General features: G+C 46.2%; 1 protein-coding gene across 2 annotated transcripts in view; it reads left to right on the forward strand.

Moving 5' to 3' along the window:
- scube3 (signal peptide, CUB domain, EGF-like 3) overlaps nucleotides 1-17,149 on the forward strand; it is a 68,910-nt gene that overhangs the window by 17,688 nt on the left and 34,073 nt on the right. For both annotated transcript variants that reach the window (XM_068714002.1, XM_068714003.1), the window contains exons 3-4: nucleotides 2,492-2,617; nucleotides 12,248-12,382. In XM_068714002.1, coding sequence (XP_068570103.1) covers nucleotides 2,492-2,617; nucleotides 12,248-12,382 — 261 coding nt within the window. The remainder of the gene's footprint in view (nucleotides 1-2,491; nucleotides 2,618-12,247; nucleotides 12,383-17,149) is intronic.

Genomic DNA, 17,149 nt, shown 5'->3' on the forward strand with positions numbered 1-17,149 from the left:
CAGTAACTGGTGGTAACGTCTGAGCAGCCTGTTGAATTGGAGCCGAAACCTCTTTGTGTTGAAAGAGACGCAGCAGAAATCAAAGTCTCTGGTTTCATGTAGCTTTAGTGATAGCTTTAATATAACCCGTAGCAACAGCTGTGTTTTATGAGTATGGGTTTATCCTCAGGGGACACACTGATGCTCTTCAAATGTCTTAAAACAATAGACAGGTGCCAGAGTGGACATCTAAGCAGGTTTTGCTTGCTGTAATTGCTCCTCCTGTTCATGCCGGCCTGTTTAAGACCCCTTCCTAGTGGGCTGTGAGTGTGAGTGATGGGGGACCAATCACCACAGCGATGTCGGCGTCTTCCATATTGTCCCTGTTTGTGTTTCTCTGGACAGTATGTTGTTGGTGAGGGATGGAAACGAAAAGAGCGATTCAGCCTTCTTTGTGTTCGCCGTGTCCCGTTGGCGACAGCGGGCGCCTCGATGTACTGCCAGTGGGCAGCAGTTGGGTCTAACGGGCGGCAACCGCCGATCCGGTGTGGAGTCGAGTGGTCTGGGATCAGGGGGCAAACGGCCGCTGACTGAAGGGCCGTTTACCGGAGATGCCTGCCAGCTCGAAACTAAAAATTACGAGTCGGGCTTCTCGTTTCTGCCAGTTTATAGTGAATCCGATAAACAAAACACACGGACGCTGTGACTTCAACCTGGCAAACGTCCCGGGGCATCAGCTCCATGCCAGTGCTCATGAGGACAGACTGGACACTGCAGTGACGTCTTTGGCATAACGTCAATACTGTAGCCTTTTCCCATTCTGCTGAAAATTGTATTTCATAAAAAAATGTACACATTTCATCTTTTTAGGTATCTGCAAAATATGAAAATGAACCCCAATGACCACCTGAAACACACATTTGTGAATGTCGTCTGATTAAAATTTATTTTTTTATTATTACTTTATAATTAAAATGTATTTAATTACATTTTTTTTTTTTTTTTTTTACTTCTTTGTCTTCTTAACATATAAATAAGTCCAGGACTTCATCTTCATATCTAAACTCTGGTAGAACCTGAACCCTCAGAATATTATACTCTTTTTGTAAAAGACAAAACTGTATATTGTAAAGGGACAAAAGTTTGGAGTTGACTTAGGAGGACGTGACAAACGCCGGATAAAAACAAATTCAAAGCAATTGGAGAGAAGAAGTCCCATTGTTTATATGCGGTGGGTGTTTCAGGTTTTAGAGGAGTATAACAGTGCCGGTTGATTGAGTGCTGTGATCGGGGAATGACAGAGATGTGTGGGAAGTGGAGAAGCAGGGGAACAGGAGAGCGTTTCCTTGTTTCGGTTCCATCCCTCTGCTGTCAAGTCCAATTAAGCCCGGAGTGAGACGGCCTCAAAGAGGAGCTGAACGACCGGGATCATCGGCCCTAAATGGGCCAGTAAGTGCTGACTGGAAGTGCGTCGCGTTTCTCGGTCCACCTTGTCCCGGGCCTCCTCAGTACGGGTCCCCTCGACCGTCATCGTAACCGTAACAGACAGCTCCTCTCAGGCTGTCATGCCGATCTCCAGTCTCTCTTTATCGTTCCGGCCTCTGCTCTTGTTCGTGCGTCACGTTTCTTCGGTTGTAGCTGCTGGGACTGATGAACTTCAGGGTTCGATCGACGACCATCGGCCCGACGGTGAAGCCTTTTATTTATGCGCTGGCTACCAGTCAGCCCGCAATGTCAATAATGCCGTTACCAACGTAATGATTTGTTTCTGGTGACGTACGTTGACATTTCCTTATAAATAGCTGCAGATTGTCACAACTGTCTTCCTCCTCTGCGTCTCAGTAGAAAGCTTTTAGCGCTCCGTTCTGCTAAAATATGCTCGTTTCAAAAGGCGTTTGCATCCTGCCAACCAGTGAAATTCCTAAGAGAGAAAAAGTAATGTCTTGGCATACAACTGGTGACATATTGAATATGGCATAAAATCTTGGCAATCTGTGTAAAGAGTTTAAAAACACAATATCAGCGCCGCTCTGGCACATACCCAGGTTACACCGGTAACAGGTGAAGCAGCTAATTGCCACAGCTGTTGCTGTTTACCTCATGAGAGCTCTTGTGAAAGGAGAGATGGAACAAAAGAGATCATTTTAAACGTCTGTATTCTACCAAATGGCCACTCAGATTTTATAAGACTATATTTAACATTGTGATAAACATGCTCATTATCTTTCCTGCAGAGATTAATGCGCATATGAATTTCCTTTGAGAGATAGCTTAATGCTAAGCTAACTGGCTGCAGCTTTATATTTAAACATATATCTGAGAGTTGTGTTGATCTTCTCGTCTAACTCTCAGCAAGAAAGCAAATAAGAGTATCCCCCCCCCCCAAAAAAACATAATAACTGTTTACTGCTCCTTCATCCTAACTCCTAACTCCTAACTCCTAACTGGATCCTGATTGTTTAAGGCTTTGAAGGGAACTGCTCTCACATCCTCGTGTTTCTCCTCTCCGCAGATGTCGACGAGTGCGCGACCGAATACAACGGCGGCTGCGTCCACGAATGCATCAACATCCCAGGAAATTACAGGTGCACATGCTATGATGGCTTCCGCTTGGCACATGATGGGCACAATTGTCTAGGTGAGTGTGTGTGTGTGTGTGTGTGTGTGTGTGTGTGTGTGTGTGGGAGAGTGTGTGCTCAACTAATTATTTTAAATATATTTTCCGCAGCCGACTTAATTATGCAGGAAACACGGTGTCGTATAAGGGCCTTTTGTCAGGAAAACGCATGCATTAAAGCGTGAATGTGGTATTTCAAAGCCGGCCTGACAGAACCCATGTGGTTGCAATTCTTTTCCCTGCATGTGTAATGTCACATCATGGATGGTAATATATGTTTCTGTGCTGAAGTGAGCTCTTATGAGACTGCTGCCTGAGATATTTCCTCATTTCACATAGCAGGTATAGTTTCCAAAACGTGTTTTTTTTTTTAATAAGTCTGACGAAAAGTGGTGAATTTATGAAGAGCTTGACCCCGAGCTGAGAGCTCCGAGTGAGCCGTCAGCCAGCCGTACTTTCCCATGGTTTAATATTTCACCAGTGTGTCATTCATATTAACCTCTCGGAGAATGTATTACGCTTAAAAGGTTATGAAATGAAGGGAGCTGCTAAACATAGACACCCCCCCCCCCACCCCTCTCTCCCTCCCTCTCTCCCCATGCTATCTCTCTGTCTTGTTGCTTCTCCCCCATTCAGCCACCCTGCATTCCTTTGTTTTGTTGTGAAAGTCAGACCCCGCTGCTCCTCAGAAACCACCTCTCTCGGTAACAGCCTCCGCATTCACTGACACTTGATATTGAAAGCCGGCTAAACCCTCGTAGCCGCTGTGAGCTGGGGTCGTTTTTTTGTTTTTTTTTGTAGAAGAAAGCAACCGGCGACTCGCTACAGCGGATTTCGCATCGAGGTGAAGTGATGACAGAACAACTTATCAGCACTTAACAGTGATTCACCGGGAAGGCGCTTTTACATGTGGGCACACGAGGCGACGGACTCGCACCGGTTTACTGGACGGACTGCATTGAATGCTGGGATTAAAGTGGAATGGGGAAAAAAAACACTCACATCTTTTAGATCGATAATAAACCTGCTCTGACTTGTCGATGCTCTCTTTTCTCTCACTCTTTTACTGTATTTTGTCTCTTTGTCTCTTTGTCTCTCTTTGTCTTCCTCCCTCGTGCACGTCTGTCCGCGGTGTGGTGCAGGCCTATTTTCCGAGCCATTTAGCACCGGCGTTGAGTTGTGCGTGGATCATTTGCCGTGCCGTGGATCAGCTCCCGCCTTGCTTGCAGCTGTGTGACTGCAATGCATGGTGTGTGTGTGTGTGTGTGTGTGTGTGTGTGTGTGTGTGTGTGGCTGCTGCTGTCGCATCGACCAGAGTTGCATCCATTGATGAACTTTTATATCCCTTTTCATAGTGAAACGCAACATTTTTTGTTTTTTCCCGCAGACCTGCACGCAAGGCAGCAGAGACTTCTTGCTGTAGATCTGACTCAGAAATTCCCTCATATTCCTGCGAAGATATCAATCAAATACATTATTAAATGAGTGGATGTTTTTTTTTTTTTTTTTTTAAATCGATGCATGGCTTAGCTGTCAAGTACAAATCCAACTCTTGCCTTGAGACCTGAAAGGACCCTAAAGACATCTTTTCTCAAGAATTTAACTCCTTCTAATGCCTCCGCTCTGCTCCGCTAAAGGAAATAATCCTCTGCACAAACACAAGAGAGGAGAGGAAGAGGTATAGCCGAGGTTTCACGTTTAAGGCCCCAGCTTCCTCTTCCAGGTTTAAGCTCCTTTTCGGCCCCTGAGAAAAGATTAGTCCCCTTGGCCCCGGAGAGGGGAGCCTAAGCAGCTGGTTCCCAGACGAGGTCAGACCCTCAGAACCCTTATAGACCAGATGTGCCCGAGGCTGCAGAGGAGGAGGAGGAGGAGGAGACGTTCACCTGATCCTCAGAACTTCAGTTTACAGATCTTTCAGGTGCTTCTCTTTGGATTCACCCCGTGTTGGTTTCTCCAAAAAAGCTCAAGTGATTTTCTTTTATTTCGGCTGCTTTTCCTAGTTTACATCGCCGCATAAACTCTCGGGTGGTGTCCATAACGGCCTGTTCTCAGCTCTCGGCTTTTTCTTTAGCCAGTGCAGCACCAATGTGTGTGTGTGTGTGTGTGTGTGTGTGTGCCTGTCAGCTCAGGGACTCGAGTTAGGCCAATGCACGCTCATCCCTGTCGATGTCTTCTTTGTTTGCTCGCCGCGGCGCGTGCCACACGGCCGCTTGTAATTGGATGTGTTGGCAGCATAATGACATCGGGGCGGTGGCAGAAGGCGGCGGAGCGTGAAGCAGAACGCTGCCTAGTGCGCCTCACCCCGGGACGCTCTGTGTGTGTGTGTGTGTGTGTGTGTGTGTTTTTTTTTTTTTCCCCCCCTCCTCTTGACTGCCCCTAAATCCCACAAAAGATGTCAGCGAGTCAGCAAGGTGGAAGCAATGCAATATCACAGCACACTGCTCCTGTCTGTGCGGAGTGAGATGTCACTCACTGTATAATTTACCTCACAGGGAGCCCATTGTACCCTCTCCAATCACACTGAAGAGAGCAAGCGAAGCGCGCAAGAACTTGATTACATCTTTTATAAATGTCACGACTATTATCTCGCGGAGGTAAGAGAGGGATGCTGTTTTAATCGCCACACCTCTTTCGCTGTTAAGAGGCCGTAAAGGATTTTTAGAGTCTTCGGAAAAACAGAGGAATCAATGTCAATTTAATCCAAAACACACATCCTCTTTAGAATGAAAACCAGATGCAGGAAGGCTATTAGCTCCCCACTGTAGCACCACCGTCCCCACATTTATGACCTATGCGTTTTGGTTGAGCTCCTACAGAAAACCCAAATACCCTCTTCATCATCGCTGCTTCCTCGAACGCTCTCAAGTCGCTTAATATCGCGAGCATCTGCGCAAAGACGCTCCGGTTCTCCGCCAACCAAAACGAATCGCGCCATTCCGCCTCGATCCGGAACTGAAAGACGAGCGAGTGAAGATGTTTTTCTTACGCTCCCCCAGAAAGTGGAAAAGGCCACAATCGCATGCAGCCTGAGAGTGTGACTCACAGGGAGGAATAGAAGCAGGAGGAATGAAATGGACAGATGTTTGACAGAGAGCCACCGTGCTGTAGAGGATACGCTTTCGTCGTTTGCATCGTTTACTCGTATTCGTCACGCTCTACTCTTGTCAGTCGTACATGTAGCCCCCCCCCTCCCCCCCCCCCCTCTTGTGTTGCCCAGAGAAGAGATTTTTTTTTGGGGGTCTCGGATTTCTTATTGGCCAACACTGATTTGGTTTGTATTGATTCAGTAGTGCTCAATTCCCCGTGCAATCTATAGGGAAATGAATGCCCTTTTACTTTAACCCTCCCCAAAGACGTAACATGATCTATAACTTGAAATGGGCTTTTTTTTTGAAGAACGGCGGTTTAACGCTCACGTCAGTTAACACCGTTTGGTGTTTTTTCGCTAACGGCTTGCTAATTGTATTGCGACATTGTTTTTTTTTTTTTTTTGAGAATGTCCTCTCCAATCTTTTTGACCGAAAAGCTTCATCTGTCGTCTCGAGTCCCCGCCTGGCCGAGCCTGTACCCCCGCTCTTGTAATCCTTTGGGATCACGTTGCAAGGTTGACTAATCAAACAGGAGGTTTCAGAGTGATGTATTATTGACCAGGTCCTGATGGGGGGGGGGGGGAGCGAGAGAGAGAGTAGTCATCAAAGAGCGTCACGCTGATTTGCCCCGCAGCGTTTTGTGCTGCGCTCTTCAATGCATTCCTTTTTTAACTGCGTCGGCCGCTCTTCCGACGAGGTGATGAGAGCGGTCCTCACCCTTCACTTGATTCTAGTCTGGAAGAGGCTCTTTTCCCAAGCGCCACCGTTAACTCCTGGATATGTGGGATTGAGTCAGGGAAGTGATGATCCGGTTAAACCCCCCCCCCCCCCCCCCCCCCCCCCGCTCCCATCGTACCCAGAGGACTTCTTCGGGACGGTAGAGACACTTCTTGGGCTTAGCTCTAACCCGTCCTCACTGGCCCCGCTGTCTCCCCAGTTAGCAGAACGCTTTGATTGTTGTGACTTGCACGGATCGAGTTTGGACAAGAGAGTCTCTCCACAGTTCAGAGGAGCGGAGCTGGAGTGATGAGTTAAAGGACGGATTTCAGATTGGTGCATTAGCCTGCTGCTGAAGAGTGTATCAACACACACACACACACACACACACACTCTCTCTCTCTCTCGCTCTCTCTTCTCTCAGGATTGTTCGGTCCCATCCACCATGAAATGAACAATTCCAGCTGAGCCCACTGGCAGGGCTTTGGGGGGAAACTCAAGCCTGAGATTGGGCTTAGGGATGTAGCAGACTGAGAGCCGTCAGCGCAGGGCCTCTCGTCTGCTTGGCATGAAGCTGTCCACCCAAACACTTATCCCGGGGTTTTGTTTTTAAAATACTTCCAGACTTGTTTTGGAGGAACGTAGAAATGCCTTTTAGCATGATCTTAGCTCCTATTTTTTTTTTTTTTTCATTTAGGAAAGAACTCAGAGAGAGAGAGATTGGACGTGGAATCCAAGCATGTGCTTATTTACCAAAAATGGTTACCTGGGAGACATGCCCAAAGTCCAAAAAGTCTGAGTTCAATCAAAGCTGAATTGGTTCTGTTTATATATTGGCATAAAACGGACCCCTACCTGCTGATTCAAGAATAAAATACGACAGTAAACAGAGATTTAAATCATGTTTACATAGCAGATGTTTAGTCCCTTGTATTAAACGCACCGGGGTCCGTCGGACAGAAAGCGCTGGAACTAATAAATTGTTCAAAGCTAAATACTGCGAGTGTCCTAATGAATCAACTTCCAAGTTTGAAATGCTCGTCTTTGATTTAAGGGAGCGTGTGTTCTGCAGATGAAAGATCGGGACTTCCTGCGACAATTTATGCAACCTCAGCAGACGTGTGTGTCGGAGCGAGGCTGGGTGTTTGTTAACACAAAGCCAGTTTCAGCGTCTGTGAACTCAGTTGCCCCCCCCCCCCCCCACACACACACACACACACACACCCTTAGGCCGGGTTCAAACCTGGCGCCTTCGCTCGCTGCTCATGCAAGTCGAGTCGAAGAAATGCGCCGTGTCATTGAACTCTCAGAAGCGACCGAGGAAAAAAAGGAGGAAATCCTGTAATCCTGTTTTAGAATAAGAGAGGATCTTGTTTTAATTGGAGCTGGCTGTGCTGCGTATGCGCCGCTCCTTCTCCTCGCTGACTCTGAGTCAAGCCATGCTGTGGTGCCTGTTCCTCTGCCGGAGCAACATGGTCGCCTCCTGCAGTCCACCAGCTGTTTTGCTGCCTGTCGCTGCACATGGCTCCGATTTTCTGCCTTATTAAAGAGTGTGTGTGTGTGTGTGTGTGTGTGTGTGTGTGTGTGTGTGTGTGTGTGTGTGTGTGCGTGCGCGCCTGTAAACAAAATGCCCAAAGAGGCCAGTGTCCGTCCACTCACCTCCTTGTCTCTGGTCTGTCTGGACCACAGAGACAGTTCTGTCCAGAGCAGTGGGATGGATGCACGGACAGCTTTGATGACAGACAGCGGTAGTCTGTCCCCCCCCCACCCTCTGGGTCAGCAATAAATGCCCCCAAAGTCGCTGAATCTTAAAAAATACGTGAGCAAAAGAGTCAAGTGTTTCTCCAAAATAAGGGTTCAGGAGTTTCTGTAAGGCAACCACCGTGTTTACATGACTCTAAAGCTTTGCACAAGGCCAAATGTTATATATACAGTCAAGGCTATCTGAGAAACCAGCGGACATGGCCTCCGCAAACACAACCAATCTCTTAATCTCTCCGCGTTTGAACCTTCCTTTTCCCTCCGTCTCCTCGGATGAAGCGGGGATAGAGAGCCGAGACGACTCTCATTTTTCAGAAGTGAGGCAGCCCTTTTAACTTGATTAAGACGGGGGGGGTTTTTTTTCGTTTTTTTTTCCGTTCTCTCAAGAGAATTTAAAAAAAAAAAAAAAAAAAACATAAGACCAAATAACATGAGCACTTCTCCTGGCCGTGGCCAGAACCCCTTTCCGCTTGGAAATATTTGCTTTGGACGCCGGCCTCGCCCAGCACACAACATAGGCAATTATGGGAGCTATTTAAACAGGAGAGATCTTCTGACAGGCGACGCCTCATTTGGAGGGATGAAGGAATCAGGAAATGAAACCTTCATTGATGCGCTGTAGGTATGGAAAGAGAATTCCCCCAGGCCCTCTGAGTGCTGGTTGCATTTCCCATGGGGCATTTTTGAACGCATGCGCCGAGTTCTGTTGTATTTGTGTAGCCTTTTACATGTTTGATTTTTTTTTGGTGTGTGTGTGTGTGTGTCAGAGAGAGAGGGAGAGAGAGAGAGAGAGAGAGACTGTGTGTGTTAGGATGTTTTCCCGTATGAGTTGTGGAGTTTGGCTTTTTTCGGTGCCTGCTACAGTTTATCTGTAAAGGTGCAGCTGTGGGTTGTTGGCAGCTTTTTCGTCAGCTCAAAGGTCTTCTCTCTGTTGCTGCCACTTTCATGATGGGGAGATGAGACCCGTGCGGTCAACACCAAGGCAGCCACGCGGTTGAACGAAAGCCCGTCCGGCTATTTTCTAAACCGTCTAAACTTCCTTTTACTCTGATATGAAGTCGAACCGTTAACTTCACTGATTTCATTTTATTTCTCTACGACTGCACTGCTTCGCCCGGCTGCACGGTGCGATGCCCCCCCCTCCCCCCAACAACCTCAACTGACACGACACATAGTTTTCAGAGGAGCGAGACGGTGTTGCCGATGGAATGTGAGAACCGGACAGCAGACTTGGCAAGTCGGCGAAGGTCATGAGCGCTACCTGCCTCTGACCTACTTAACAACCCCGAAGGCTTCTGCCTTGCCAGGTGCCACTTTGTGAGCACAGTCTGTTGTGTGTTCATGCATTTGGTGGATCTTCGTGTCCCTGCGTTTCTTACGTGGGGGGAAAAAAAAAAAGAAAGAAAGAAAGAAAGAAGAGTGAAGACGGAGTGAAGTTTAATTTCAAACTCTGCCGGGCTGAGAATTCCCCAGAAAGGAAACTTAATCTAGAGGCCTTCTCAGACTGGACAAATAGACAGTAAATTAGTTTCGCATGACGGTTTATTAAAAAAAAAAAAAAAAAAAAAAAAAAAAAGCTTGTGTATACAGCAGATTATTGATGCATCGAGCAGAGGGATGGATAATGTTCCAGTGTGGTGGGTAGTGAGGGATGGAGCCCGGGGTCTCCGGGGGAAGAGTCACCTCCAGAGCCAGAGAACAGTCACGCACAGGGGTGGGGGGGGGGGGGGGGGGGGGCGCTAAGCTCTGTGGCACGGCAGACAAACAAAAGCATTAAAAAAAAAAAAATACAAAAGAAGATGACATCATGTTGAAAATAAACAAATATATCAAAAGATTTATAGATGTTCCACCGCCGCTCATTTGTTTGTTTTGTTGAGTCACACAATGAGTCGGAGGGAGGAGGAGGTGGGGGGGGGGGAAACAAACTAGTTTCGTGCCATTAGGAGAGAACAGCTGGAAGTGCACAATTCATTATCGGGGGGGGGAAATGAAGTCAGCAGCTCTCGTTTGTGGTCAGTTTCCCATTTCTTGCCCCGCGGCAGGACGAGGCCTCAGGCGACACCTTTGTAAATGCTCTGCCTTTGTGTGCACTTGAGGAGGGTTCACATGGCTGCTTGTTACCCCCCCCCCCCCCCCCCCCCCTCCTCCTCCTCATGTCTCCTACTCTCTCCTCTTTCCATTTCTACTTTTCCTCTCCCTCCTCCTCCTTCCTCCTCCTCCCCCACCTCCTTCCTCCCTCTCCCTGCATTCCTCCCGTCACGGGGCTGACAGACACTCGTCATCAGCAGGTACTCTGGCCCAGGTGGATCAGGTTTCCCACTTGCCTGGAGATTATGCTGCGTGTGCATTTTTACGGCTTAGTGCCGCACAGTTGGAGGTTTTCAGTGTGCTGCCATGTCAGATAACCATTACGACAGACACGGCCTCCTCAGACGGCTTAAGACGAGCTCCTTGTGTTTCCCTTTTGTGTGACTTTTCACTCAGAGCACAACCTCCGTGGTTATTGTGTGTTGAGTTTGGGAGTGAGTCATTTCTAAATTAGGGGTCTTCAACGTAGGGACCCCCTACTATATACTATATATTGTATAAAATTGTGTTTTATATTGAACTGGGCCTATAGTGCCATGTATAAACATACCTTGTTATTGTGCATTCAATACTAAGCTATTCAAATAATACACAACTTCATATATTCATGTTTTTATTTTAAAGGTACAGTGAGTAGTGTGGCCGTGACACTGCCATTCATAAACACACCTTGTATGATAATCATGCATACAAGCTATTCAAATTGACGTTTTTATTTTAAACATAAATGTGTAATTGTAAATGAGTGATGGCCTATTAGTGCCACTGCCATGCATAAACACACCTGTTATCTTGCATTCAATACTGAACTATTAAAATAATGGACAGATTCATGTTTGGAAAAAAAAAACTGAAAAAAAAAGAAATTGTCTAATTAACCAAAACTTTTGCGGACCGCCGGTTGAAGACCTCTGTTTTAGAGGAAACGGTGCATAGTTAGAAAATAATTTCATTTCAATAGCAGACCATCTCAAGGTTTCACTCAGAGAGAACCAGGACATTCTGATGTAGCTTTCCAAAATAAAAGCCCTTCAAAATCTCATTCACGAGCCAACTTCAAATCACATTCATGAGACTATTTGTCTAATTTCAGATTAGATTTTAGAGGAAATGGTGCATAGTTACAAAATCACGTCACCTCAGGTTAATAGCAGACCATCTCAAGGTGTCACTCAGAGAGAACCAGGACATTCTGATGTAGCATTTCAAAATAAAAGCCCTTCAAAATCTCATTCACGAGCCAACTTCAAATCACATTCATGAGACAACATGAGAGAAAACATAAATGGAGTGATGGCCTATTAGTACCACTGCCATGCATAAACATACCTGTTGTCTTGCATACAATACTGAACTATTAAAATAATGGACAGATTCATGTTTGGAAAAGGTAGTAAGTATTTAAGTATTTCCTTCCTATTAAAAATATTCTTCTACTCCACTACATTTCAGACAGAAATATTGTACTTTTTACTACATTGTACTTGAGAGATTTGCTTACTAATTATTTGAAAGATTAAGATTTAACATCCGAAACATATAATGAACATATGAAATATATTGTTCTACCCAACATTTTATAAAGTAGGTAAAACTTCTTACTCAACCAACTGTAGAATTCTGCTGACACATTAATGCATCACTTATAATAATCAAATCATATAAGATATAATTGTATAATACTCATCCAAGGGCCATTTCTTTCTGAATTATGAGTACTTTTACTTTTGATACTTTAAGTACATTTTGGTGATAATACATACGTCCTCTTAAGTGACATTTCAATGCCTTAAAATCCAGAACACTTCATGCTCTTTGTTGGTTCTTTCATAAACAATTACTTTTGCTCCATGTATCCCGTTTGCCCCGTTTCAGTTACTTGTCCGTTTAACGGGTTATGATTTGATCCCAGACGACCTTCCCGGCGAACGGTAATCTGTGTAGCATTTGTTCCGTCTCATTAATTGTGTTTGGTGCGTCCGTCTCCTGGCAGATGTGGACGAGTGCTCAGAAGGCAACGGAGGATGCCAACAGATTTGTGTCAACATGATGGGCAGCTACGAGTGCCGCTGCAGAGAAGGATTCCTCCTGAGTGACAACCAGCACACCTGTATCCAAAGGCCTAAAGGTTAATCACACACACACACACACACACACACACACACACACACACACACACACACGCTTTGATGCTTCATGGGAAATAACAGTTGTTCAGTGATGAAACATTTGACTCGAGGTTGGATATTACCGTATGTTGGGAAAGCTCATTATTTTAAGTAACATTTTTAGATGATGTGATGAATCATAATGCAAATGTTCAGTAGCAGCCATTTTTAGATGATGTGATGAGTCGTGCAGATTTAAGCTGAGAATGGGATCGGCCTGTATCTTGATGAAAGGTGAGCAGCGGTAGGTGTCTCCAGTCTGAGGGGGGAAAAAGAAGAAGAAAAAAGAAGAAGAAAGGGAATAAATCTCTTTTTTGTTTTTCCTCCCACCCTTTCAAATTGAACCAATCTAGTGCTTGGCAGCATTTTAAGGTAGCGGCGGTATGAGAGTGGCCTTCGGGGGACTGTGAAGCAGAGAAAACAATTAAAGGTGCAGCCTGGGGGCCAGACACACCTCTTGTTTATGGAGCATTCCTGTGGGATGGAGACGTGACAGGAGAAGGTACAGAGCCAACCTGCTCTGATGCTTACTCAACAGACAGCAGGGCGCACTGTGGATATGCACACATTCATAACGCCATGGCTGTATGTAAAGCAAAGCAAAGCAAGCTGTCAGGAAAACATCTCCGTTATGCAGACTGTCTTTATGCAGACGATGTAGAATTTCAAAGGTCTGTGAAGCAACAGCACAGAGGTTGTCCGAGTTTATTGTGGAGTCCTTTCCATTCATGGTGCCAAAGACATTTTTGGTGAGAGTTATTGCCCCGATTGAATCTTATTATCATCATACGTACAAACTAAAAGCCAACCTGCGGTTCTTTCAAACAACGATGACACTACAGTGTACTTTTCCAATGTCTAAAAGTCAGCTGAGAGCCGGCATTGCCAGGAGACGGACTGTCAATGTCTGCGGCGGGCTACTGTCTGGAGCGTGTTAGTACCGATGCAATGATGATACAAAACCTTATTCCCCCTTCTTTTTTTTTTTTTTGGACTGTCCATTTTTTCCCCGACAGCCCATTATCCTGAAACCCTAATAGTCTGAAATAACGTCGCGCTGCACCGAAAGCCCGACGCGGACCGAAAGTGGATCTTCTTTTGTTCCCAATAGTCTGGTAGAATATATTGTTATAACATATTAAAATCATTTGACCATATGGCTATGTCATAGTCTGTGAATGGCAGGCTGTGAGTGCTGGATTTGTAATGTGTGGATTTGGAGAATCGTGACATCCGTACTAATTATTACACAGACTTTAAAAGCAGAGATATTTTGTTGCCGGAGATTTAGATAATCGGGACTTTCACTCCCAAAATAAAAGCGTGTAATTGATGATGTTCCCTGTGCTGCTCTGTGTCGCGCTGTTGCTTTTCTTCTTGTTTGTTTTCGCTGTGCATGTTGCACGGCGTTGCCTGCTTCTGTTCTTTGTTCGGGAGATCAGAACAGCGACATCAGAGGAAAACGAACAGCTGTTCTCACTATCACAGAAACACATCTATTCAAGGAGTGATTGTTCAGCCGTGCGCAGATTCCTCGGCGCCGGTACCGCGTTGTGGATCTTTTGCTTCCTGGGGTTTTTTGCGGCGCTGGTCGTTCCCTGACAAGCGCGTTCATCGGGCTCCGAGCGTCTCCCCGTCTCCGCCCTCCTCCCTTTTTGTATGTGATAACCCGCTCGTGCTGGGACTCATTAGACTGTGATGATCCTGGATGGGGAACCGAGGATCTTGGAAGTCTGGTTTATGAGATCAGTCTGGCCTTGAACTGTCAATGTTTACATTTCATAAACGCTGTGTTATTTGAGTGGAGCGAAAAGCTGGTTCTTGTGTTTCAAAAGCACTACTGCTATATCTGTCAGAGGCAGACTGTGAGCACCGGTCCAGTCTCACCCCCCCCCCCCCCCCCCTCTCTCTGTCTCTCCTTCACTTCCTCTGTCCTTTCTTTCTTGATAAATGCCCTCAGTTCCTGTTAATCTTCCATTTCCATATTAAATTTGTCTTTATTGCCTCCAGATGAGACCCATTTGGAGCAAGAGATTAAAGCTGCCATAAATCTTCAAACTTCCTTCACTCAGCCGCTCTGTCATTGTTTCATTACTATTTTTTTTTTGAAAGACTAACGGACAGAACAACTACTCATCTGCTTATTATTACTGCTCTTATTGCAGCCGTGTGTGTCTGAGGGAAAACGGAAGTAGTGAGGAAGTGACTCGCCGAGTTATTGGACAATAACCCTGCAGAAGTGCTGCAAATATCACTTTCCTTGCTTACTGAAAAAAAAAATGTATGTACAAGTGGCTCAGAGGGGGGAGGGGGGGGGGGGCATTGAGAAAATTAAAAGTAATCTAATCTTCCAGCCAAGTCGCTTCAAGTGCAACCCTCCATCCATTCTGCAAAGGCCCCTCTTAAAGAGCAAGCGCCTGGAGTGCAGTTTGCTCGTGAGCATTATTGTTCTCATTAAAAAGACATTTCTTTCATTAATGGTTCAGGTGTTCCCCGGGCAACTTCTGCGAGTCTTTCTGGGGGGGACAGTGGAGAGCTGGTCAGTGCAGTGTGTGTGTCGCCAACAGTCAGTTTCCCCACGCTGGTGGGAAGCCCTTGTTAGCAGTGAGCCTGTGCCAATTAGGCAGCGGGGGTCTGCCAGCCTCTCAGCTAATGACAAGGCTGCTGCTGGCCTGTCTCTTATTAGACCTGCCCCTGCCCCCCCTCCTTGCCCCCTCCCTGAGCAGGAATAACTCCGGCCGAATGAAGGCTCCATCGTCTAGCTAGCCAGAATGTAACAGTTCATTTATTCTCCCCAAACATTTCTCCCCGTCAAGAAATAAAGCCTTTGAAAGGCCAGCCAAGGTGCTCCGCAGTTGATAGGAACGCCATTTAGGCCAAGAAGGGTTCCACTGCTGTGCGTTTTGATTTATTGTCTCTTTTTATATATATATAGGAGGATAACAGGGACGTACTATGTGTGCGTGAGACGGGATCCAGCACATTGGAATTCTGGAAATTCAAGCTCAGTCAACCAACGCGTCCATATTTTGAGTCCTGTTGCATCATCCGGTCGGGCAATTACCTTAAGTGTGCACTCATGCGGCTGTTATGCAAGTCACATATTGTGACTTTTGTATTCAGTCCCGATTGTCTTCGGCTCAAAAAAAAAAAAAAAAATACACCAAATATGATTTATGTGATTTTGAAATTTGACTCGTCAGCGCTGCAGAATCCTTCCTGAGACGGTGCAGCTGAGCAAGTTGAACTAGCGCACACTGCCGATCGCTGCGGCGTGAGTGTGGCTGGCTTTGTGTGGAAAAGCTGTGTTGCAGAGCGGTCTGAAAGTTCACGCCAACGCCGTCGTTGCATTACAGCGTTTTTTTTTTTTTTTTTCCCATCAGTCACCTGACTGCGGATACAAGCGTTGCTCTCTTTCTCTACGGTAGGCCTCGTCTTTCCAGGAAATGTTTACTCTGTCAAAGAAAACCTCTTCCTGTGTTTACAACTTTCATTAGCGTCCCTCTCTGCGCTCTCTTTTCCATTTAATCCTGCCGGAGACACATTCGGACAGCATTTTGTTTTTTTGAAATGCACACGTCCACTTCAGGATCTGTGTTTTTTCTGTGCTGGCCAGAACCGCAGCAGCGCAAGGAATTTTCCAATAAATATGAACAAATCCATAATAAACGTTTGCATCATATTCTAAGTTGGCTTCGCTCGTCGGCTGTCACATTCCTCCCGTATGAAATCAGACATGGAGTCACCGAACCCTGTTTTATTGATGTTTTCTTCTTATCGTAAACGGATAAACTAACTCACTCCCTTTCGATGTAACGTCCGTTGCAGCAGACTGTTTGCACATTTTAATTTCATGAAGTAATGCGCTGCTCAAGGGCCAATTTCCATCATTCCAATGATGCAATGTTTAACACTGAACAAACTCCAATATATTTTAGCTGTTTGTATTCGTAAAAGGACACAGTGCGGGGTTGGTTAGGTATGCCTGTGTCTTGTGCTGCGTGGACGTCCCACTGTGCGGAAGCTGACGAGGTTCTTGCGTGTTCCCCGTGTTGGTTCTCAGCAGGCCTGCCTGCCTGCCTGTCTGTGCATTGGCCACAGAACTGTTTTTACAAGTGCAGAAGTCGCTGCTCCATTGCTCTGCAGCCCAACCGTATAACCAGGCTCTTTTCCTTTTTCTGGGGAAGTGGAGCGAAGGGAACGCCCCGGTGCTCCCATTCTCTCCCGTTAAGCCACAGCAGCGGAGATGAAGACACCCGGGACACTTTACCGTCCCGCTTGTCTTTCTCTGTCCACCCGTCATGTGTTCTGTTCTTACTTTCCCTCTTTCGTCTCTTTCCTACATTATCTTCCCTCTTTGGCCAGACTTCACCATGTCCTCCCCGCCCGCCTCTTCCCCCACCCTTGAACAAATATACATCAGTGGCTCGGGCTTTAGCAAATGTTGGCTGCCTTGCCACTGAATTCCCCATACCTCATTTGAGACGGGCATCCCTTTTTTTTTTTTTTTTTTTGCTCGTGGGTTTGTTGAAGGCCATCACTAAAAGCTGGGCCAGCCCAGCACGCTGCTGCGGACCGCCTGAGTGCCAGTGGGGTTTTTCCACTAACGCTTGGCTGTCATGGCTTTAACCAGAGGGCCAGACTGAGCCCTGCAGAGACAGATGCCTTCTTCAGCTGCCTCTCCCTTTTTTTTTTTTTTTATTTTGTTTTTGGAAAGAATGCGATTC

The sequence above is a fragment of the Cebidichthys violaceus genome, unplaced genomic scaffold (assembly GCF_023349555.1).
Source record: "Cebidichthys violaceus isolate CVI_PGR_0920_01 unplaced genomic scaffold, fCebVio1.0.p SCAF_197, whole genome shotgun sequence".
Lineage (NCBI taxonomy): Eukaryota > Metazoa > Chordata > Actinopteri > Perciformes > Stichaeidae > Cebidichthys > Cebidichthys violaceus.